Source organism: Cetorhinus maximus, chromosome 21 (assembly GCF_964194155.1).
Source record: "Cetorhinus maximus chromosome 21, sCetMax3.hap1.1, whole genome shotgun sequence".
NCBI lineage: Eukaryota > Metazoa > Chordata > Chondrichthyes > Lamniformes > Cetorhinidae > Cetorhinus > Cetorhinus maximus.
Genome location: NC_135899.1, coordinates 33,525,284 through 33,548,397, shown reverse-complemented (window position 1 = coordinate 33,548,397; position 23,114 = coordinate 33,525,284). Strand labels below are relative to the sequence as shown.

The window sequence follows — 23,114 nt, the reverse complement described above, 5'->3', positions numbered from 1 at the left end:
TTCATGGAGATGCTAAACCTATTTCATTGTGGAAGGTAAATTTAAAAATTAAGTTGAAAACAGGTGATGTGACTGTTGGAGTAGTGAAAAAATTGTCCATTGCAGGGGTTCAGCTTATTTTAGGTAATGAAATAGCTGGGGCACAAATGTTTGTGATGCCTACTGTGGTCGAGCAGCTTGTGGCAGTGCATTCAACAGAGGAGTTGCAGGAAGACCATCCTGGATTGTTTCCAGGTTGTGTAGTAATGAGATCACAAACTCACAGGTTAAAACAGGAAGAGGATGAATTTAAAAGATGGGGAAAGATGTTGATATCCAATTAGCTGGAGCTGTTTTTGAAAAGATTGTGCAGAAAGAAAAGGTTGAAGAGAATGAAGCAGAAGTGTTTAGTTCAGTTAAATTGGTAGAGTTACAGCAGAAGGAACCACGAATAAAGCAGATATATCAGACAGCTTATTCGGAAGCAGAGGCAGAATATATTTTAGAATGTTAAAGTAAATGTGTTAATAAAGAAGTAGAGACTGTCTCAAATTCCAGCAGATGAGAAATGGACAGTAGTACATCTAATAATTATATCATCTGAGTACAGAAATGAAATATTGAAAGTAGCTCATGAAATTCCAGTAGTGGGACTTAGGAATTAGGGAGACTCAGGTGAAAATACAAAAACATTTCTTTTGGCCTGGATTGTATAAAGATGTCAAATTCTGTAGATCATGTCACACATGTCAGGTGACAGGTAAACCTCAAGCAATGATTAAACCGACACCTTTAATTCCAATTGAAGTATTTGAGGAACCTTTTACCAGGGTCATGATTGATTGTGTAGGGCTCCTTCCTAACACTAAAAGTGGAAATCAGTACTTGCTGACAATTATGGATGTGCCTACAAGGTTCCTGGAAGTGATAACTTTACAAAATATTACAGCAAAGAGAATTGTGGGAGGAGTTGACTAAATTTTTTTTTACAGGATATGGATTACTGAAAGAAATACAGTTGGATCAGCGTTCAAATTTCACGTCACAGCAATTTAAGGAAGTAATGAGCAGCCTGGGGATAAAGCAGTTTAAGTCATCAGCTTATCAACCTGAATCACAAGGTGCTTGGGAAAGATGACATTAAACTTTGAAAACTACGATATGGGCTTATAATCAAGATTATCCACAGGATTGGGATCGGGGAATTCCTGATTGTTGTTATTCTTGTTATTTGCCATTGGGGATGCTCCTAATGAATCAACAGCATTTAGTCCTTTTGAATTAGTCGATGGTCATGAGGTAAGGGAACCACTGAAGTTGATTCAGGAGAATTTAGTGGATCAGAACTCAGAAACTACTCTCCTAGATTATGTGACAAACTTCAGAGACAGATTGAACAGAGCAGGTGAGTCAGGTAAGGAACATTTAAAGGTATCACAGCAGGTAATGAAGGCGAAGGCAGATAAGAGGGCCAAAGCTCATAGCTTTGTTGCTGGGGAAAAGTTGTCAGTTTTATTACCAGTATTGGGTGAAATATTAAAGCCCAGGTTCAGTGAACCTTACAGGATTGAGAAGAAACTGAGTGAAGTAAATTATTTAGCAAATACTCCAGTTAGAAGAAAAAAAGAGGGTGTGTCATGTAAATATGCTTACAAGGTACTTTGACAGGGAAAATAACCAAAAGGAAGTATTAGTAGTGGTAGATAAGGAAAAAGAGGTAGAAATGAAAGATTCTGAAATTGATTTTTCTCTAATCAAATTGGCACTTAAAATTTAAATGTAATATTGAGTTACCTTCCAGACAAGTGTCTAAGTGAGTTGGAGAAACTATTGCCATTACACAGCTATTGTGGGAATAAGCTGGGGAGGACAAATTTAGTTACACATGATGTAGATGTAGGTGATTCATTTCCAATAAGGCAACAAACTTATAGATTGAATCCAGTAAAGTTTTCACAAGTTAAATCAAATTCATGCTTCAGAATGATATAATTGAGTCTCTTTGCAGTAACTGGAGTGTGCCTATTGTAGCCAGATGGAACACAAAGACTGTGGATTATTGAAAAGTAAACGTAGTGACAAAAGTGGATTCATATCCTATTCCACAGTTGGAAGATTGCATTGAGAAAGTGGGACAATCACAATTTATCACAAAAATTGACTTGCTGAGAGGATATTAGCAAGAACCGTTATCAGAGAGAGCAAAGGAGATATCGGCTTTTGTGACGCCAGGTGGACTATATCATTTTAAAGTTATGCCATTCGGTATGAAGAATGCACCAGCAACATTTCAAAAACTGACAAACAAAGTAGTTGCAGGGCTGAGCAATTGTGCTATTTATTTTGATGATAGTTTTCAGTCAAATGTGGGAGGAGCATTTACAGCATCTGAAAGAACTGTTTGATCAACTGCAAGAAGCTAATTTGGTGGTGAACTTGGCTAAGAGTAAATTTGCAAAAGCGCAAGTTACATATCTTAAGCCATATGGTTGGACACGGTCAGATGGCTCTGAGAGATTTGAAAATAAAAGCCATCGTGTGTTTCCCAGTGCCTGCAACAAATCGAGATTTGTGGGCATGAGTGGATTTTACCGGAAGTTTGTGCCAAATTTTAGCAGTGTGGTTGCTCCATTGACCATTGACTGAACTACTAAAAAAAACAAGAAATTTCAATGGACACAGTAGTGTCAGAATGCACTGACAGTTTCAAAACTATATTGACTATGATACCAGTTTTGGCGGTACCTTATTTTGCCAAGCAGTTTAAGTTGGCCGTTGACGCAAGCGATTAAGGTATTGGGTGCTCTATTGTTACAAGATGAAACTGGAATTGAGAAGCTGATAGGATATTTTCAACAAAAGCTAAATGTCCATCAGAGAAAATATTCAACCATCGAAAAGGAGACTCAAGGTCTGGTGTTAGCATTGCAGCATTTCGAGGTTTATGTTGCAAGCAAATTCATCTGAAACAATTGTTTATACAAACCACAATCTTTTAAAATTTCTGGACAAATTTCGAGACCAAAGTGCAAGACTGTTCAAATGGAGTTTATTACTGCAACCATTTAATTTATAGCTTAGACATGTAGCTGGACGAGAAAATCTAATTGTAGATGCATTGTCAATTATGCTTGGCATAATCAGGTACTGCCAAAACTAGTGTATTTGCCAATATAGTTTTGAAGCTGTCAGTGCATTCTGACACTCCTGTGTCCATTGAAACTTTTTGTTCTTTTTTAGTTCAGTCAATGGAGCAACCACACTGCTAAAATTTGGTACAAACTTTCAGTAAAATCCACTCATGCCCAGGAATCTCAAAACTTCTCAAAGGAAATTGGATGTTTAAAATTGGACTGAAAAGACCTCTGTTGATACAAAGGATTTGTACATATATTTATGTCAATACATGCATCTGATAATTTAATGGTTTGGGTATATAGGTAAATATAGTAAGGAATGTAAGGTTGATTGACAAAATGAAGCTGTCTTTTAAAATTATGATGGTTCAATTTTTGATAAGGATGGAGGTGTCATGAAACTATAATATTTTTCATATTATTGTAGGCTTATGGGTGTGAGCGTGGATGGTTCTGTCTGTGTGACTGATTTAATTGAATTAGAGTCAGACAGACTGCAAGGTTGACCAAAAGAGTTAGGTGTAAAGCAGACTTTTGAAATGGAGATGGACAAGCAAAGATGAGGGTTCCATAGATAAAGTGTGAATGAAATTTGAATTTTTAGGTATGTGAAAGGGTTGTTTGATTTTCAAAGGGATGGTAGGATGTTTACAATGAACAAGATTAATAGGGCAAGGTTATTATGTGTATTTTTCCCAAAAGGAAAGAGGCCATATTGACATGAAAGATTTTTATATTATGGGAAAAGTAAATTTCCAAAGACATGTAGAACAATGGGATTTTATACATTAAAGAGAAAGAAACATACATAAGGAAGGATGGAAGGTTATGTGGGGGTGGCCGTGTAACATCTTGAAAGGTACACCATATAAAGCAGCTGTGGGAAAAAGCCTCTAGCCACTTTTGCAGAAGTCTGCTGTGTCCAGTAACTAAAGTTGAGTTAAGAACCTTGGGAATTTCCACTGCCGAGTGCATGCTGGAATGCCTATTTAAATTTAAAATCTATTTTGGACTGTTGCCTTAAAGGGGATGTGTAGTTGGGAGTCAGGTTAATTAGGAATTTTGGGATTTGTTGTAATATTAAGTAACTGTAATCTTAAGTCTGTGTTTGAATTCTTTTCTTTTCTGAATAAAAGTTTTAATTTACTTTTTAAAATCACTAAAGGTGTTAGTGGATTCACTACTTCTGAATTCATTGCACAAATCTTCTCATAATAAATACAAATTGCAAAACCGTTGTGATAGTATGGCCAAGTTTCCCTTGTGGATTTGGGCTGCCTGGCACATATCACTTACCACATCATAACACATGGAACAGTGTTTAAAATTCAAATGGCTACAAATATTTCTGGAGCAACGTGAGTTTCCTGAAGCTTGGGAAACTGACTGTTGAAACGGAGGCAACTTTGAGCCACAGATCAGGTGGGATTTAAACTTGTCATTGTCCCATCTGAATAAAATCTCACTTATTACAGCTGCCATCTCAGTTCCCCTGATAAATGTTTGAGGGAGATTTCTAATAGGAAAAGTATCCTTCATTCTCGGAGACTTTCAAACTCACAACATCAATATGGGATGTGCAGTCTCTGATCTATGTAACAGATCAGAAGAGGAAGACCCACAGTGTCCAAGGCAGCAATGACATGCAGCGGTGGGATCAGCACATGCACACAAGGGAGAGGGGTCACAGGAGAGAGGGCACATGAGGAGGGGGAACACGAGAGAGGGAACACAAGAGGGAAGGGACATAGGAGATGGGGTGTCATGCTGTGACTCCATAAGTGCCTTGAGTGACTCAGTTATTGGGGAGTGTCTGTGACTCGGAGATTGGCTCTGTAACGAGGGGAGTGACTGTGACTCAGAGATTGACTCTCTAACATAGGGTGACTTAGAGACTGATCAGTCACTCCTCACCAGAGCTCTCTACCAACCTCTCGCCCCTCAGCTGATGCTATATCCCTTGTCTTTGCCTCTCACTCCTCACCTGACCCCTTTATAAATAATGGACAGTCCTCCAGATATAGCACATTCAGTGGTGGGAGTATACACTGCAGCCCAATATTGCAGTACCAGTGATTTTCAGACAGTCGATGGTTATTGAATGGGGGTTTTGAGAGGCAGTGGGTAGTGTTCCTGCCTCTGAACCAGAAGCTCCGGGTGCAAGTTCCACTCCAAGACTTCATGGCCAAGGAAGATGTGTTCATAACACGGCCAAACAGGTTGAAAATGAACTTGTAAATCCTTCCAACACACGGCAACTGCAGGCTTTAAGAGCAGGAGAGATGCTTGGTCAGCTATGTGATGAGAAGAAATTGGAGACTCGACCATCACTATCCATAGCTCCAGACTACAACATGCATGTAAATGTGGATGTTGCCACAGCAACTCAGACCCTTTAATGATTTGGATGTGGGGACCAAATGTAACATGTCCAAGTTTGCTGATGGCACAAAACTTGGTGGGAATGTGAGTTGTGAGGAGGATGCAAACAGGCCTCAAGGGGATTTAGACAGACTAAGCGAGTGGACAAGAACATGGCAACTGCAATGTAATGTGGAAAAAATGTGAAGTTATCCACTTTGGTAGGAAAAACAGAAACAAAAACAGAGTGTTTCTTAAATGGGAATAGATTGGGAAATGTTGATCTCCAATGAGACCTGGATGTCCTTGTTCATAAGCCACTGAAAGCTAACAGGCAGGTGCAACAAGCAATTAGGAAGGCAAATGGGATGTTGGCCTTTATTTCAAGGGGACTTGAGTACAGGAGTAAGGAAGTCTCGCTGCATAGAGTCTTGGTGAGACCACACCTGGAGTATTTTGTGCAGTTTTGGTCTCCTTACCTAAGGAAGGATATACTGGTCATAGAGGGAGTGCAACAAAGGTTCACCAGACTAATCCCTATGAGGCGGGATTGTCCAAGAAGAAAGACTGAGGCATTGAGGTAGAAGATCAGTCACGATCAAGTAAATGGCAAAGCAGTCTCAAGTGGCCGAATGGCCAACTCCAGCTCCTATTTTCCAATGATTCATTGGGGTCGGGGTGCTAGTTGGACGGGTGATGTGGATCAGATCAGTACAAACAACACGGGTTCCATCCCTGTTCTGGCTGGGGTGGATTCAGGATCTGCGTCTTTGCCATTCTTGTGGTGGAGCTCGTGGCAATGTGGGTCAGACCTGCCTTTGGGCAGAGAACTCAAGAAGAAGTTGGTTGGTCTGGAGTGTGGCTGTATTTGAGTCAGTGGGAATCTGGATGTTTGGGTTTTTGCTTGAAATGGGGAACCTCCATCAGTACTGAGTCTGTAGGCTATTCCTCACTGCTGGAGTCTACCCACTCTTCTCCATCAGTTTCACTTCTCCTGACACCAGGGACTTTACCACCTTTCACAGCTTCAGGAACCCAGATATAAAGACAACACTGACACCTGCAGCTCTAACTAGTTTCCACTTTAAATCAAATCAAACTTTCAGGCTGCCAGTTCACAGAGGAAAAGCATTCTGTACACAGCCTTGGGACTTAACTCCTTAGAAACAGAATCTAATACAACAGAAATATTATACGCTATTGTCAGCCGTGGCTTGGTTAGCACTCTCGTCTCTGAGTCAGAAGATTGTGGGTTCAAGTCTCACTCCTGAGACATGAGCACTGAGGCTGACACTCCAGTGCAGTACTGAGGGAGTGCTGCACTGTCAGAGGTACCATCTTTCAGATGAGTTAAACCAATGCCCCCATCTGTCCTCTCAGGTGAATGTAAAAGATCCCATGACACTACATCGTAGAAGAGCAGGGGAATTATCCCTGATGTTCTGACCAATATAGATCCTGCAATCAATGTCACAGAAACAGATATCTTGTCATTATTACATTGCTTTTTCTGCGAGCTTGCTATGCAAAATTGGCTAACACGTTTCTTACATTACAACAATGGCACACTTCAAAAGTACTTCATTGGTTGTAAAGTGCTTTTGGATGCCCTGAGTTCACGAAATTTGATATATAAATGCAAGTCATTCTTTTTTACGGAAAAGTTAGGGTTGATATTGAAATTCAAGCCCTTCTTTCTTAGGGAAATGAAATGCTTCCTGTGAACTGGAAATTATAAACACATTGATAGAACCCACAGCGACATTGACCAATATATTGTGTACAGTGCTCTTACTGTAGGCTCCTGAGTGCTTCAGTGAATAGCCACACACTATGCTGACAAACCAGGTAGTTTGGGTTAGGCTAAAAGAATGAATTTATTATGAGTTATAAATCTATACAGAAGATTGATAAAACAGCAGACAAACAAAATATTCAGCTTGCATAAACTTCGAAGCAAGTAAAATGAAAGCATTTGAAAATGACTCAAGATCTTTCCCAGAACATGAAATGAATCTTGGAAGAGTGTAAGGTGAACATATCACACTGTTATTACATCGAGGTATGATGGGCTGAGGGAACTCAGGTCTGTAGAGACTTATCCCCACTCCCTCACCATACTCAGGATAGTAGTCCTTCCAGACAGGAGAGTACAAACATTGCCCATGATATTAGTCAGAGACCCATCACCAAAAGAGGATCTGTCTATAATTCACTAACTAAAGCAGGGTCCGATTCTACCCCATACCCACATTACTAACACAAAAACTCAAAACTAATTCTCAACTCTCTGCCCTTCATTCACCACAGTGTTTCTGTTGTCGGCAATCTGATTTAACCACTCACTCTTATCCACTTTCCACACCCTTATTTCCTCCCCACCCCCTCCCCCGAAAAAAAAGCCCTTTACTTTTTTCCTACTTGATTGATCTCCCTGCTTCTCAAGTCCAAGGGGTGAAGAGCTGAGCATATCTGGTACACAACTGGTTTAGCCATCCATCGCCAGATCTGACTGGACCACATCAAGCACAAGTGATCTTGCTTTCCTCTGTCCAAACTGCTCATTACTCCAGGATCATCCTGAGAAGATAACCCACAACTTCTCCTCCTCAAAACCAACTGTGTCCTTGTGGAAGTTATGTTCCAGCTGTACAGAGCTCTTTTTAGACCCTATCTGGAGAACTGTGTTCAGTTCTGGGCACCACACCTCAGGAAGGATATACTGGCCTGGGAGAGAGAGCAGCGTAGATTCACCAGAATGTTCCTGAGGCTAAAAGGGTGTAAATTATGAGGACAGGTTGTTCAGACTGAGTTTGTATTCCCCTGAATGTAGAAAACTAAGGGGTAATCTAATTGAGGTGTTTAAGATGATTAAATGAATTGAGAGAGTAGTTAGAGAGAAATGATTCCTCTGGTGGGAGAGTCCAGAACAAGGGGGCATCGCATTAAAATTCGAGCCAGGCTGTTCAGGGGTGATGTCAGCAAAGACTTCTTCACAAAAAGGGGACTGGAAATCTGGAACTCTCTCCCCTTTAAAATCTGTTCAGGCTGGAGGTCAAATGAAAATTTCAAAATTGAGATTGATAGGTTTATTGTTAGGCAAGGGGATTAAGGGTTATAGAGCCAAGGCAGGTAGATAGAGTTAAGATACGGATCAGCTCAGCCATGATCGAATTGAATGGTGTAACGGGCTCAAGGGATTACTCTAGATCCTACATTCCTCAAATTCTTCTCCATTGCCCTCTCCACACTCATGTCCAACAACAATTGATCAGTATCATCCTCTTCAATCTTCAGCTGAGCTTCTGACCCCATAACCCTCTCCATCACAAATATCGCCTACTTCCTCCTCGGTAACATCGCCCATTTCCAACAATCCCTACGCCCGCGTTCGTCCATCTGCTGTTTAAATCCTCATCCTCATTGACTGTGTGAAGATTCAGTCACACACCTCACTTGGCTTTCCCACTGTGTGAATGCGACGGTGATCCAACATGCCCCATAGTTGTTCAAAGTCCTTATTACACACCTCACACGTGAATGTTTTCTTCTCCCCTGTGTGAATACGCCGGTGACTCACCAGGCCTGGTAGTTGTGCAAATCCCTTATTACACACCTCACACTTGAATGGCTTCTCCCCAGTGTGAAGGCGTTGGTGTTCGCGGAGAGTTGATGACCGCGAGAATGATTTGTTACACACTTCACACGTGAATGGTTTCTCCCCAGTGTGAATACGTTGGTGTACACGAAAATGAGATGAGCGCGAGAATGATTTGTCACACACTCTGCAGGTGAATGGTTTCTCTCCGGTGTGAATGCTCTGGTGTTCCAGGAGTCTTGTAGATGTCGGAAAAGCTTTATCACAAGCTTCACACTTGAACGGTTTCTCCCCTGTGTGGATTGCCTGATGGACCAGGAGGCTCGATAACTGTGTGAAGGCTTTGTCACACACTTTACACTTGAATGGTTTCTCCCCTGTGTGAATGCGTTGGTGGACACGGAGGGTCACTGACTGAGAGAATGATTTGCTGCATACATCACAGGTAAATGGTTTCTCCCCTGTGTGAGTGCGTTGATGTACGAGGAAGTGAGATGAGCACGAGAATGATTTGTTGCACACCTCACACTTGAACGGTTTCTCTTCCATGAAGCTATCCTTGTGATTACAGATGCACAGAAGATGCACCTTGAATATTCGGAAATCTTATGAGCCTGTGGAGCCCCCCTCACGCTTAAACAGCCTCTCACCTGTAGGAATGAGTCAGTGGTTCATGAGGTTCGATGAATGATTGAAGCTCTCACCACACTTGGAGCCCACTCACACTTCTTCCCAGCCTCACCCTGACCGACCACCCACAGCCAAACTTTCAGAAAGGTTGGTTCTGATGGAAGGTTCCTCACCACTGACCAGTTTCAGATCTGATGATATGTCAAAGCTCCCCTGACCTGACCGATTTCCAGATGATGGTTTCACTGCCCAACCTTATCTGTGTTGAGCAATGCTGTGAAGGGACTGGATGTCTTCCCACAGTTGTGCAGTTGTTCCTTGGGTGATGGTCAGGATCTATCTGCGGTGTCTATCCTCTCTGTATGCTCTGGTGTAGTACGGTGCAATCCTTCTGTAAAACAGGAAAAGGAAACATGATTCCTCCAACTCCCTCTCCTCCTTTGCTGAAGGGGTTGACTCCTCAGTTAGAGTCTGTTCCACAGTGAGTGTCAGTCTGCTATTCCCCTATGTGGGATCAGATGCAAGTCATTTCTTTTTCCTCACTTGACTGTTACACACACTTTTTCTAGCAGGGACACTGGATAGTGACCAGGAACTGACAATGTATCCATTTTCTTTCCTCCACCCACCCACCTCCTAGACACTGTGAGAGCAATGGAAAAGACAGTCAGGCAGAGTGTATAACGGGTTATCAATTCAGGCTGAACTAGTGTCACAGAATCATATCAATCTGAAAACATCCCAGACTCTTCTGTCACCATCCCTGGGTTTGTCCCCATCCCACTGGTAGGTGGGGAAGTCTCATATGGAGTGTCATGGCTTCAGGTCAAACAATTTCAAGGAAAACTACCTCTCCCCTCCCAACTGATGAGTGAGTGCTTCACCATGTTAATCATCACTAGGGAAGTAGACTAAGGACAAATCCCAAAACTGGGTATCCATGAGGTGCAATGAGCCATCAGCAGCAGCAGGATTGTATTCCACCACAATCTCACAGCCCAGCACAGCCCTCATTCCATAATTATCATCATACTAGTAGATAGACATGTCACGAGCAGCACTGGGTATAGTTTAGAGTCCAGGTTTGAGCCTGGTGAAGGTTATTATTGAGTCTGCATCCGTTGTCCTAACAGGCAGTGCAGTCCAAATACTAACCACACATTGTGTAAAAATGTTTTCCCTCATCGCCTGATTCTTTTGTCAGTCATCTTTTATCTGTAACCTCTAGTTATGGACACTACTGCCAATGGAAACTTTCTCTTTATTTCTTCTATATAGACCCTTCATGACTTCAAACATCCCTAAAAATTTTCATCTTAGCCTTCTCTGCTATAAGGGAAACAATCCCAGCTTCTCTGGTCTATCCACGTAACTGTAATCCCTCAATCCTGGAACTATGCTAGTAAATATCTTCTGTACCCTCTCCAAAATTCAGAGATAGGAGGCTGGGAGGTCTTGGAGGGATTTGAAAAGACAGAAAACATCCAGATCCCAACACACAGACAGAACTGACCATTCACAATCCACAGGATAATAACCAGCTCCCAACACACACACACACAGAACTCAACAATAGGAAATCAGTAAGAATCCTCAGACAGTCTGCACCTCCCAGATAATTACACCTCACCTTCTCATATTCAGTAATGAGCCATCAACAAAAGTCAGCCTGTAAATCAGAAGGGAAATGCTTCCAATAAACACACTCAATAACCAACACACAGCTCCAGGCAAACAGTTGAGCACAAAGCACCGAGTAAACAGCTCTCTCAGCTGGATGTTCTCACACAGCATAAGGGACATTTCCACACCTGATTCCCCACAGGATAGTCAGGCTGCCTGAAGATTAGTGTGGATATTATGTGATGTAATTATTATAAATTCTGCTCCTTCACTCACCATGTCCTCACTTGGTTTTCAGTCCCTACAGGAAGTGATCCAGCTGTAAGAGGAAGAGGAGGGAATGGGCAGAGTGGGTGGGGCTCTCTGATTGACGTCTCGCATAGCCAATCAGGAAGGGAAATACAGTGAAATCCTTCCATGATTTAGATGGAAACCACACGTATGAACCAATCACAGAGGAGAGGGCGTCTCTTTCCTTACAATCAATCGGTCAGAACTACATTACCTTAAGCTGCATGTGACCCCGTTCTGAAGTGCGGCAGTGTGGATTCGGTGACACAGACATCGCGTCTGATGGGAGTTGTAGTTCTGACGCGCGCAGCGGCGGTTGGTGCCCAGCGTTCAGGAGTTGGAATCTGAGAAAGCGCGAGCCCGAGCGTATGTCACGTGGGCGGTGCTGAAATTGGAGGTGCGCACCAGTAAATCCGAGTTTTGGGCGGGTTCCAGCATCCCAGCCGTTTAACCCCCTCTCTACCCCATCCCCCCTCTTTCCCCCCCATCCCCCCTCTTTCACCCCCATCCCCCCCTCTTTCACCCCCCCACCCCCCTCTTTCACCCCCCCCACTTTCACCTCCCCACCCCCCCTCTTTCACCCCCCACCCCCCCTCTTTCACCCCCCACCCCCCCTCTTTCACCCCCCACCCCCCCTCTTTCACCCCCACCCCCCCCTCTTTCACCCCCCCACCCCCCTCTTTCACCCCCCACCCCCCCTCTTTCACCCCCCCATCCCCCCTCTTTCACCCCCCATCCCCCCTCTTTCACCCCCCATCCCCCCTCTTTCACCCCCCCATCCCCCCTCTTTCACCCCCCCATCCCCCCTCTTTCACCCCCCCATCCCCCCTCTTTCACCCCCCATCCCCCCTCTTTCACCCCCCATCCCCCCTCTTTCACCCCCCATCCCCCCTCTTTCACCCCCCATCCCCCCTCTTTCACCCCCCCATCCCCCCTCTTTCACCCCCCCATCCCCCCTCTTTCACCCCCCCATCCCCCCTCTTTCACCCCCCCATCCCCCCTCTTTCACCCCCCCATCCCCCCTCTTTCACCCCCCCATCCCCCCTCTTTCACCCCCCCATCCCCCCTCTTTCACCCCCCATCCCCCCCTTTCACCCCCCCATCCCCCCTCTTTCACCCCCCCATCCCCCCTCTTTCACCCCCCCATCCCCCCCTCTTTCACCCCCCATCCCCCCCTCTTTCAGTCCCCATCCCCCCTCTCTTTCACCCCCCCTCCTTCACCCTCCTATCCCCCCTCCTTTACCCCCCCCATCCCCTCACCCTCCCCCATCCCCTCACCCTCCCCCATCCCCTCACCCCCCCCATCCCCTCACCCCCCCCCCCCCCCCATCCCCTCACCTTCACCACCCCCCATCCCCGCTCCTCCACCCCAGGTATGCCCTGTACACAAACAGCAGGACCAATCCAACCTGGCCAGTAACTGCCCCATCAGTCTACTCTTGATCATCAACAGTGCTATCAAGCAGCACTTAGTCAGCAACAACCTACTTACTGATGCTCAGTTCATGTTCCGCCAGGGTCACTCAGCTCCTGACCTCATTCCAGCCTTGGTTCAAACGTGGATAAAAGAGCTGAACTCCAGAGGCGAGGTGAGAGTGACTGTTCTTGACATCAAGGCAGCATTTGACTAAGTAGGGCATCAAGGGAGCCGTAGCAAAACTGAAGTCAATGGGAATCCGGAGCAAAAGTCTCCACTGGTTAGAGTCATACCTAGCACGAAGTAAGATGGTTGTAGTGGTTGGAGGTCAATCATCTCAGTTTAAGGACATCACTGCAGGAGTTCCTCAGGGTAGTGTCCTCGGCCCAACCATCTTCAGCTGCTTCATCAATGACCTTCCTTCCATCATTAGGTCAGAAGTGGGGATATTCGCTGATGATTGCACAATGTTCAGCACCATTCACGACTCCTAGATACCATGTCCAAATGCAGGAAGACCTGGACAATATCCAGGCTTGGACTGACAGTGGCAAGTAACATTTGTGCCCCACGAGTGCCAGGCAATGACCATCTCCCACAAGGGAGAATCTGATCGTCGCCCCTTGACAGTCAAATGCATTACCATTGCTGAATCCCCCATTATCAACATTCTTGGGGGGGTTACCGTTAACCAGAAATTGAACTGGACTAGCCATATAAATACTGTGGCTGCAAGAACAGGTCAGAGGCTAGGAATCCTGCGGCGAGTAACCCATCTCCTGATTCCCCACTCCTGTCCACCATGTACAAGGCACAAGTCAGGAGTGTGATGGAATACTCCGCTTTTGCCTGGAGGAGTGCAACTCCAACAGTACTCAAGATGCTTGACAATATCCAGGACAAAGCAGCCAGCTTGATTGGTACCCCTTCCACAAACATTCACTCCCTCCACCACCAACGAGCAGTAGCAGCAGTGTGTATCATCTACAAGATGCACTGCAGAAACTCACCAAGGCTCCTTAGACAACACCTTCCTGACTTGGAAATATATTGCCATACCTTCACTATCACTGGATCAAAATCCTAGAACTCCCACCCTTGGACAGCACCTTCCAAACCCACGACCGCTGCCACCTAGAAGGACAAGGGCAGCAGATACATGGGAACACCATCATCTGGAAGTTCCCCTCCAAGCCACTCACCAACCTGACTTGAGGAAGGTGGTGGCATAGTGGTATTGTCACTGGACTAGTATTCCAGAGACCCAGGGTAATGGTCTGGGTACCAGGGTTCAAATTTGAAATCAATAAAAACCTAGAATTAAAGGTCTGATGATCACCACAAAACCATTGTCGATTGTTGTAAAAACCCAACTGGTTCACTAGTGTCCTTTAGGAATGTAATCTGCTGTCCTTACCTGGTCTGGCCTACATGTGACTCCAGTGATTTGATGGAGGTTTGAAAATAACAACAGTTTGTGTTCATGACTTCATTTGGACAAATTATATTAAGATCATATCAAAGGTCATATTTACAAGTTGTGCAAGGGGAAAAACTACAGATTCATCAATCATTAAAAGTAGCAAGGCAGGTCAACAAGGCCAGTTTGTAAAAAAAATCAAACAATATCACCGGGGTCCATTTTTTTGAGGAATAGAATTGAAAAGCAGAAGTTATGTTGAACTTGTATAGAACCTTGGTTAGACCACACTTGGAGAGCTGTGCACAGTTCTGATCTCCATATTGAAAAAGAACATAAAGGAACTGGAGGGGTGCATAAAACATTTATATGGATAATATTGAGAATTAAGAGATTGCAACTATCAGGAAAGACTGAACAGGCTGACACTGCTTTCCCAAGAAAACAGAAGGCTGAGGGGTGACATAGTAGAGATCTTTAAAATTATGAATTATAAAATTAAGAATTTGGGGGTAAAAGGGGAGAAGATGTTTCCACTTGTGTGGGGATGTTCAAAACTAGGGGCCAGAAATATAAGATGGTGAATAATAAATCCAATGAGGAATTCAGGAGAAACTTCTTTACCAAGAGAATGATTATAATGTGAAACTTGCTACCACAGGGAATGGTTGAGGCAAATAGTTTCAATGTATTTGATGGGAAGCCAGGTGAGTACATTAGGGAGAAAGGAATAGAAGGATCTACTGAAAGGTTGAGATAGAATAGGTAGGGAGGAAGCTCATGTGGAGCATACACACCTGTGGAAAGCTGTTGGGCTGAATGGTAGCATCCATAACAAAGTAAATGAATTGATAGCGCACATTGAAGAAAATAAATATGATCTGATAGCCATTATGGAGACATGGCTGCAGGATGACAAGGATTGGGTTCTGAATATTATGGGGTATATGACATTCAAAAAGAATAGGATGCTACGTAAAGGTGGAGAGGAAACACTTAATAAAGGTGCAATAGTTTGAGATGATCTTGGTTCAGGAGATCAGGATGTAGAATCGGTTTGGGTGGAGATGAGGAATAGTAGGGGAAAGAAGTCACTAGTGGGGGTGGTCTACAGACCCCTAAGAGTAACCACAATGTAGGACAAAGTATACAAGAAGAAATATTGGTTGTTCATGATAAAGGGATGGCAATAATCATGGGTGATTTTAATCCATGTGTCAATTGGAAGTAGTAGCCTGGATGAGGAATTCACAGAATGCTTTCGAGATAGTTTCTTAGAGCAGCACCTTCTGGAACCAACCAGAGAGCAGATTATATTAGACTTGGTATTGTGTAATGTGACAAGATTAATTAATGCCCTCAGAATAAAGGCACCCCTAGGTAGTAGCGACTACAATATGATTTAATTTTACACCTAGTTTGAAAGGGAGAATAGTGGGTCTAAGACTAGTATTTTAAACATATATAAGGGCAACTAAGTGGGCATGAAATCTGAGCTAGTTGAAGTGAACTGGGATTCTGGGCTAGAGGATAGATCAACAACAAAGCAGTGGCAGACGTTTAAGGGGATATTTACTCAAAGTAAGAAAAATTTGAAGATGGGGACCCACCATCCATGGTTAAATAAAGAAGTTAGGGAAAGCATCAAACTTAAGGAAAAAGCATATCATTGCACAAAGATGAGTGGGAGGTCAGATAATTGGTCAGAATATAAAGAATGGCAGAGAATGACTAAGAGGTTAATCAGGAGAAAGAAATTAGAGCATGAGAGGAAGCTAGCTAAAAATGTAAAAACGGATATGGGTTTCTACAGATATTTAAAAAGGAAAAGAGTGAGTAAAGTGAGTGTTGGTCCTCTACAGAGTGACAATGGGGAGTTAATAGTAGATAATGAGGAAGTTGCAGATGAAATGAAAAAATATTTTGCTTCTGTCTTCACTATAGAGGAAACAAAAAACATTCCAGTGATAGCTGTAAATCAGGAGATGGAAGGGAGAGAGGAACTTGGTGAAATTACAATCACTGGGAAAACGGTACTGAGCAAACTGATGGAGTTGTAGGCTGACAAGTCTTTGGGTCCTGGTGGACTTTATTCTAGAGACTTAAAAGAGGTGGCAAATGAGGTAGTAGATGCGTTGATGTTAATTTTCCAAAGTTCCGTCAGACTGGAAAGTAGCACATATAACCCCGCTATTCAAGAAGGGAGGGAGGCAGAAAACAGGAAACTATCAGCCAGTTAGCTTGACATGTGTTGTAGGGAAGGTGTTAGGATTAGTTGTTACAGAGGTTATAACTGGGCACTTAGAAAAATCCAAGGTAATCAGGAAGAGTCAGCATAGTTTTGTGAAAGGGAAATTTGTGTTTAACCACTTTATTGGAGTTCTTTGAAGGAGTAACATGCACTGTGGATAAAGGGGAGCCTGTAGACGTACTGTACTTGGATTTCCAAAAGGCATTTGATAAGGTGCCACATCAAAGGTTATTGCGGAAAATAGAAACTCATGGTGTTGGGGGTAACACATAAGCCTAGATAGAAGATTGGATGGCTGGCACAAAAAGGAGAGTATGCATAAATGAGTGTTTGTCTGATTGGCAGGATGTGACTAGTGGAGTCCTGCAGGGGTCTGTGTTGGGGCCTCAACATTTTACAATTTAAATCATTGACTTAGACGAGGGGCATGAAGTCAGGGTAGCTAAATTTGCAGACGACACAAAGATAGGTAGGAAGGTATGTTGTGAAGAGGATATAAGGAGTTTGCAGATGGATATAGATATTTGCATCAGTGGGCAAAAATCTGACAGATGGAGAAAGATGTGGGAAAATGTGAAGATGTTCACTTTGGCAGGAAGAATTAAAAAGTAGAATATGACTTAAAGAACGGCTGCAGAATTCCAAGGTGCAGAGGGATCTAGGCACTCTAGTGCATAAGTCAGAAAAAGTTAGTATGCAAGTACAGCAAGTAATTAAGAAGGCTAATGGAATGCTATCCTTTGAGGAATTGAACATAAAAGTAAGGATGTTATGCTTCAGTTATACAGGGCATTGGTGAGACCACATCTCGAACACTGTGTGCAGCTTTGGTCTCCTTATTTAAGGATGTAAATACATTGGAGGCAGTTCAAAGGTGGTTTGCTAGATTGATACCTGGAATGAGCGGGTTGTCTTATGAGGAAAGATTGGACAGACTGGGTTTGTTTCCATTGGAGTTCAGAAGATTGAAGTATATAAGATCCTGAACGGTCTTGACAAGGTGGACGTGAAGGGATTTTTCTTATGTCGGTGAGTCAAGAACTAGGGGGCACTGTTTTAAAATTAGGGGCTGCCCTTTTAAGGCAGAAGTGATGAGAATTTTTTTCACTGTGGATTGTGAGACTTTGGAACTCTGCTTCAGAAGGTGGTGGAGGCAGGGTCAATGAATATCTTTAAGATGGAGGTAGATAGATTCTTGTTAGATGGAGGTAGATAGATTCTTGTTAGGCAAGGGAATCAAAGATTATCGGGGTAAATGTGAATGTGGAATTTGAAACACAAACGGATCAGCCATGATATTATTGAATGGTGGAACAGGCTTGGGGGGGCCAAATAGCCTATTTCTGCTCCTAATTTGTATGTTCGTATATCTGTTTTTGTACTTTAAAAACTAGAATCAAAAAAATAAAAGCTGGAAGTACTCAAGCAGGTCAGGCAGCATCTGTGGAGAGAAACCCAGTTCATGTTTCAGCTCGAGATGACTTTTCATCAGAAACTAGGTTGGATGTTTGGTGGCTCTTCCTTTTGTTAGAAAACAACCCCCGCTCTCACCAGCTGCACCCCCCACACCACTCTCACCACCCCACCCCACTCTCACTGCCTCACGGATCTCACTGGCCCCGCAACCCAGCATTCCCCCTGATTTCACAGCCCGCACACTGCTCTCACTGCCCCCTCCGTGCTCAATGCCAGCCCCCACCACTCACCCTCCTGCTCTCCCCGCTCCCTCCATCCCGAGCACAGAATCACTCCCCGAGTCAGACTCACTCACCGAGCAACAGGGTTTCTCCTCAAACACTGGCTAAATCTCCTCCCCACTCTCTTTTCTGCACTCCCTCTCCCTGCTGGCCCCCTCCCTCCCCCACCCTGCCCCTCTCACCCATACATGTGCTGACCCCACCACTGCACATCATCGCTGCCTTGGATGCTGTGGGTCTTCCTCTTCTGATCTGCTGTCAAACACATCCAAGGCAACACATCCCTCACTGATGTTGTCTGAAAGCCTCTGAGGATGAAGAATGCTATTCCCACACTAGAAATCTCTGTCAAACGTTTACCAGGAGGAACTGAGACAGCAGCTGCAATAAGTGAGGTTTTATTCAGATGCGACAATGACAAGTTTAAATCCCCACCTGATCTGCTGCTTAAAGTCGCCTCCGTTTCACCGGTCAGTTTCCCAAGCTTCAGAAAACTCAGGTTACTCCAGAAATATTTGGATTGGCTGTGAGAGACGTCAATCAGAGAGCCCCACCCACTCTGCCCATTCTCTCCTCTTCCTCTTCCACAGCTGCTTCACTTCCTGTAGGGACTCAAAACCAAGTGAGGACATGGTGAGTAAAGGAACAGAATTTATAATAATTACATCACATAATATCCACACTAATCTTCAGGCAGCCTGACTATCCTGTGGGGAATCAGCTGTGGAAATGCCCCTTATGCTGTGTGAGAAGATCCAGCTGAGAGAGCTGTTTACTCGGTGCTTTGTGCTGAACTGTTTGCCTGGAGCTGTGTGTTGGATATTGAGTGTGTTTATTGGAAGCATTTCCCTTCTGATTTACAGGCTGAGTTCTGTTGATGGCTCATTACTGAATATGAGAAGGTGAGGTGTAATTATCTGGGAGGTGCAGAGTGTCTGATGATTCTTACTGATTTCCTATTGTTGAGTTCAGTGTGTGTGTGTTGGGAGCTGGTTATTATCCTGTGGACTGTGAATGGTCAGTCCTGTCTGTGTGTTGGGATCTGGATATTTCCTGTCTTTTCAAATCCCTCCAAGACCTCCTATCCCCCCTATCTCCGTAACCTCCTCAGAAAAAAAAGAAAGACTTGCATTTATATAGAGCCTTTCGCAACCAGATGTCCCAAACCACTTACAGCCAACAAAGTATTTTTGAAGTGGTCACTGTTGTAACATAGGAAACATGGCAGCCACTGTGTGCACAGCAAGCTCCCACAAACAGCAATGTGATAATGACCGGATACTCTTCTTTTCTCGTGGTATTTTTCAAGGTATTGTTGCAATACCTTAGAGACTGAAAAATTTCAAAAAATATTTAAATTCTCAGTGACCACCTTAAAGGAATCGCATGACAATTTTAAGACTTTTACTCGAACAAACCAACTAGAAGCAATATTGACTAAACAATATCTAGTAGGCACCTATTACATAAAAATACAGAAAGGATATCCCCTCCATTAACTATTAACCTAAGCAAACACCCCACACCACATTTATACTTTATGTCCCGCTATCTGCAGAATCATAGTTTTTAAAGGAATCAGTCCAATATCACCCTCAGCTCTTCATTTCTCCCTGTTTCACTGAATTGTAACTTTGAGTGCCTGTCAAAATGTTAATTTCTGTGTTTCCATAGAACTTCTGAACCGACTGCCAACACTGAAGCCCCCTTGAGCGATTACTTCCCTGACCATGCCAGGAAAAATCTTCTGGAGGATTTAGATTGCTATGTGGTGCATCTCTTCCGCTGGAGACTGTGTTTTCTCCAGCATTCTGCCTGGTAGACCACAGAAAGGACACTCTGTTGACCATATTCGCTGCAGTGTTTGGTCTCGGTCTCTCTCTCTCTCCATCCCAAATCTTGAGACAGAAAATAGGTACAGTCCAGCAGCTGTTATCTTCAACACAGCATTACATCTTGCTTGGCAAGTCCCAACCTATCACTATGGTAATTAAGATACCTGTTGCTAGGCAGAGTTATGTAACCTCTTACCGAGCCCCCCTTTCCAGGACATTCTATTTTGTCTTAAATTACAAAGACGGTTTAAAACATAACACTCTTACAAACTTTGCATTCATAACACACTCCTGACTTGAGCCTTCTCAACACTGGGAGGGGTTTCAGTGGTCTGGAGGGTTCTGACAGCACCGCAGGGTGAGGCATCAGCTCACTATTTTTGGCTGAAGACACTTTAACATTCTGTCTTGTACCAGGCTGCAACATGGTTGAGAATGGAGGTGTTCATGGAGCTACCTTCTCCTGTTACTTGACTGGTTGTCCACAATTCTGGACGTCCACAAAGCAACATGTGGTAGGAGTACAGAGTTTTTCTCTGATCTGTTGGTTGTGAGGCTGTTTAGATACATAAGAACATAAGAAGTAAGAGCAGAAGTAGGCTATTCGGCCCCTCGAGACTTCTCCGCCATTCAATAAGATCATGGCTGATCTGTTTGTGTTTCAAATTCAATATTCCCATTTACCTCCAATATCCTTGGATTCCCTTGCCTAACAAGAATCTATCTATCTCTGCATTAAAAATACTCAATGACCCCACCTTCACCACCTTGGGAGGCAGTGGTTCCAAAGTTGCACAACCCCCTGAGAAAAAATTTCTCCTCATCTCTGTCCTAAAAGGGCAACCCCTAATTTTAAAACAGTGCCCCTAGTTCTCGACTCACCCACAACCACCTTGTCAATACCATTCAGGATCTCATATACTTAAATCAAGTTGCCCCACACTCTTTTAAGATCCAGTGGAACCAAACCCAGTCTGTCCAACCTTTCCTCATGAGTCAACCCGCTCATTCCAGGTACCAATCTAGCAAACCACCTCTGAACCGCCTCCAATGCATTTACATCCTTCTGTAAATAAGGAGACAAAACTGCACATAATATTCGAGACATGGTCTCACCAATGCCTTGTATAATTGAAGCATAACATCCTTTCTTTTATGTTCAATCCCCCTTGTAATAAAGGATAGCATTCCATTAGCCTTCTTAATTACTTGCTGTATCAGGATACTAACTTTTAGTGACTCATGCAGTAGAACACCTATATCCATCTGCACCTCGGAATCCTGCAGCCGTCCTGCGTTTAAGTAATGTTCTGATTTTTCGTTCTTCCTGCCGAAGTGAACAACTTCACATTTTTCTACATTTTGCTCCATCTGCCAGATTTTTGGCCTCTCTCAACCTATCTAGATCCATCCGCAACCTTATGTCCTCCTCACAACATACTTTCCCACCTACCTTTCCGTTGTCTACAAATTTAATTACCATGCCTTCACTCCCCTCATCTAAGTCATTGATGTAAATTGTAAAAAAGCCCCAGCACAGATCCCTATGGGATTCCACTTGTCTTGCCAATCAGAAAATGACTCATTTATGCATACTCTCTGTTTTCTCCCAGCCAGCCAATCTTCTATCCATGTTGCCCCCTACACGATGAGCTTTTATTTTCCACAGTAACCTTTGATGTGGCATCTTATCAAATGCCTTCAAGAAATCCGAGGAACAGCACGTCTACAGGCTCCCCTTTATTCACAACACATGTCACTCCCTCATGGAACTCCAATAAATTGGTTAAATATGATTTCCCTTTCACTAAACCATGCTGGCTCTTCCCAATTACCCTGAGTTTCTCAAAGTACCCAGCCAAATACTTCCTTAATGATCGATTCACACCTTCCCCATGACAGACGTCAAGCTAACTGGCCTGTAGTTTCCTGTTTTATGCCTCACTCCCTTCTTGATAAAGGGGTTATATTTGCTACTTTCCCGTCTGATAGAATGTTTCGATAATCTAGCAAATTTTGGAAAATTAACATCATTGCATTTACTACCTCATAAGCCACCTTTTTTAAGACCCTAGGATCAAGTCCATCAGGGCCCAGAGACTTTTCAATTTGCTCAGTACTGCTTTTCTAGTGATTGTAATTTCACCAAGTTCCTCTCTCCCTTCCACCTCTTGGTTTACATTTATTACTGGAGTGTTTTTGGTATCCTCTATAGTGAAGACAGAAGCAAAATATTTGTTCGTTTCATCTACCATTTCCTCATTATCTGCTATTAACTACCCATTTTAACGCTATCCAAGGGACCAACACTCACTTTACTTTTTTCCTTTTTAAATACCTGTAGAAAATCTTACTCTCCGTTTTTACATTTCTAGCTAGCTTTCTCTCATACTTGAATTTCTTTCTCCTGACTAACCTTCTAGTCATTCTCTGCTGTTCTTTATATTCTGACCAATCATCTGTCCTCCCACTCATCTTTACGCAATTATATGCTTTTCCCTTAAGTTTGATGCTTTCCTTAACTACTTTAGTTAATCACGGATGGTGGGTCCTCCCCTTAGAATTTTTCTTTCTAGCATAGTCTAATACTTACCCTGAGTATTCTGAAATATCCCCTTAAATGTCTGCCACTGCTTTTCTATTGATCTATCCCCTAGCCTAGTACTTTGTCCACTTCAACTAGCTCAGCTTTCATGCCCACATAGTAGCACTTGCTTAAGTTTAAAATACTAATCTTAGACCCACTATTCTCCCGTTCAAAGTGGATGTAAAATTTAATCATATTGTGGTCGCTGCTACCTAGGTTTGCCTTCACTCTGAGACCTGTTTTTTCACTAGATAGTGGTGTTTAGCCTGCATGTAGCCCTCTATAGTA

The 23,114-nt window shown here is 43.4% G+C and overlaps 3 protein-coding genes across 9 annotated transcripts in view; 1 reads left to right on the top strand and 2 right to left on the bottom strand.

The window, feature by feature from the left end:
* The window catches only part of LOC144695212 (uncharacterized), a 303,141-nt gene that overhangs the window by 266,189 nt on the left and 13,838 nt on the right, over positions 1–23,114 (bottom strand). The window lies entirely within an intron of this gene.
* Positions 1–23,114, top strand: part of LOC144695208 (uncharacterized) — a 267,173-nt gene that overhangs the window by 239,109 nt on the left and 4,950 nt on the right. The window contains exons 1-2 of one of the 4 annotated variants that reach the window (XM_078566094.1): positions 11,810–12,016; positions 20,079–20,319. The gene's annotated coding sequence lies outside the window, so the exon portion shown is untranslated. Of the gene's footprint in view, positions 1–11,809; positions 12,017–13,066; positions 13,209–20,078; positions 20,372–23,114 lie in introns of those variants that run through there. The other 3 variants (XM_078566093.1, XM_078566095.1, XM_078566096.1) reach the window with 3 other exon arrangements.
* The window catches only part of LOC144695458 (uncharacterized), a 101,275-nt gene continuing 85,490 nt past the window's right edge, over positions 7,330–23,114 (bottom strand). The window contains 2 exon segments of the mRNA XM_078566343.1: positions 7,330–9,680; positions 21,466–21,566. Coding sequence (XP_078422469.1) covers positions 8,917–9,680; positions 21,466–21,566 — 865 coding nt within the window. The 3' untranslated portion in view covers positions 7,330–8,916.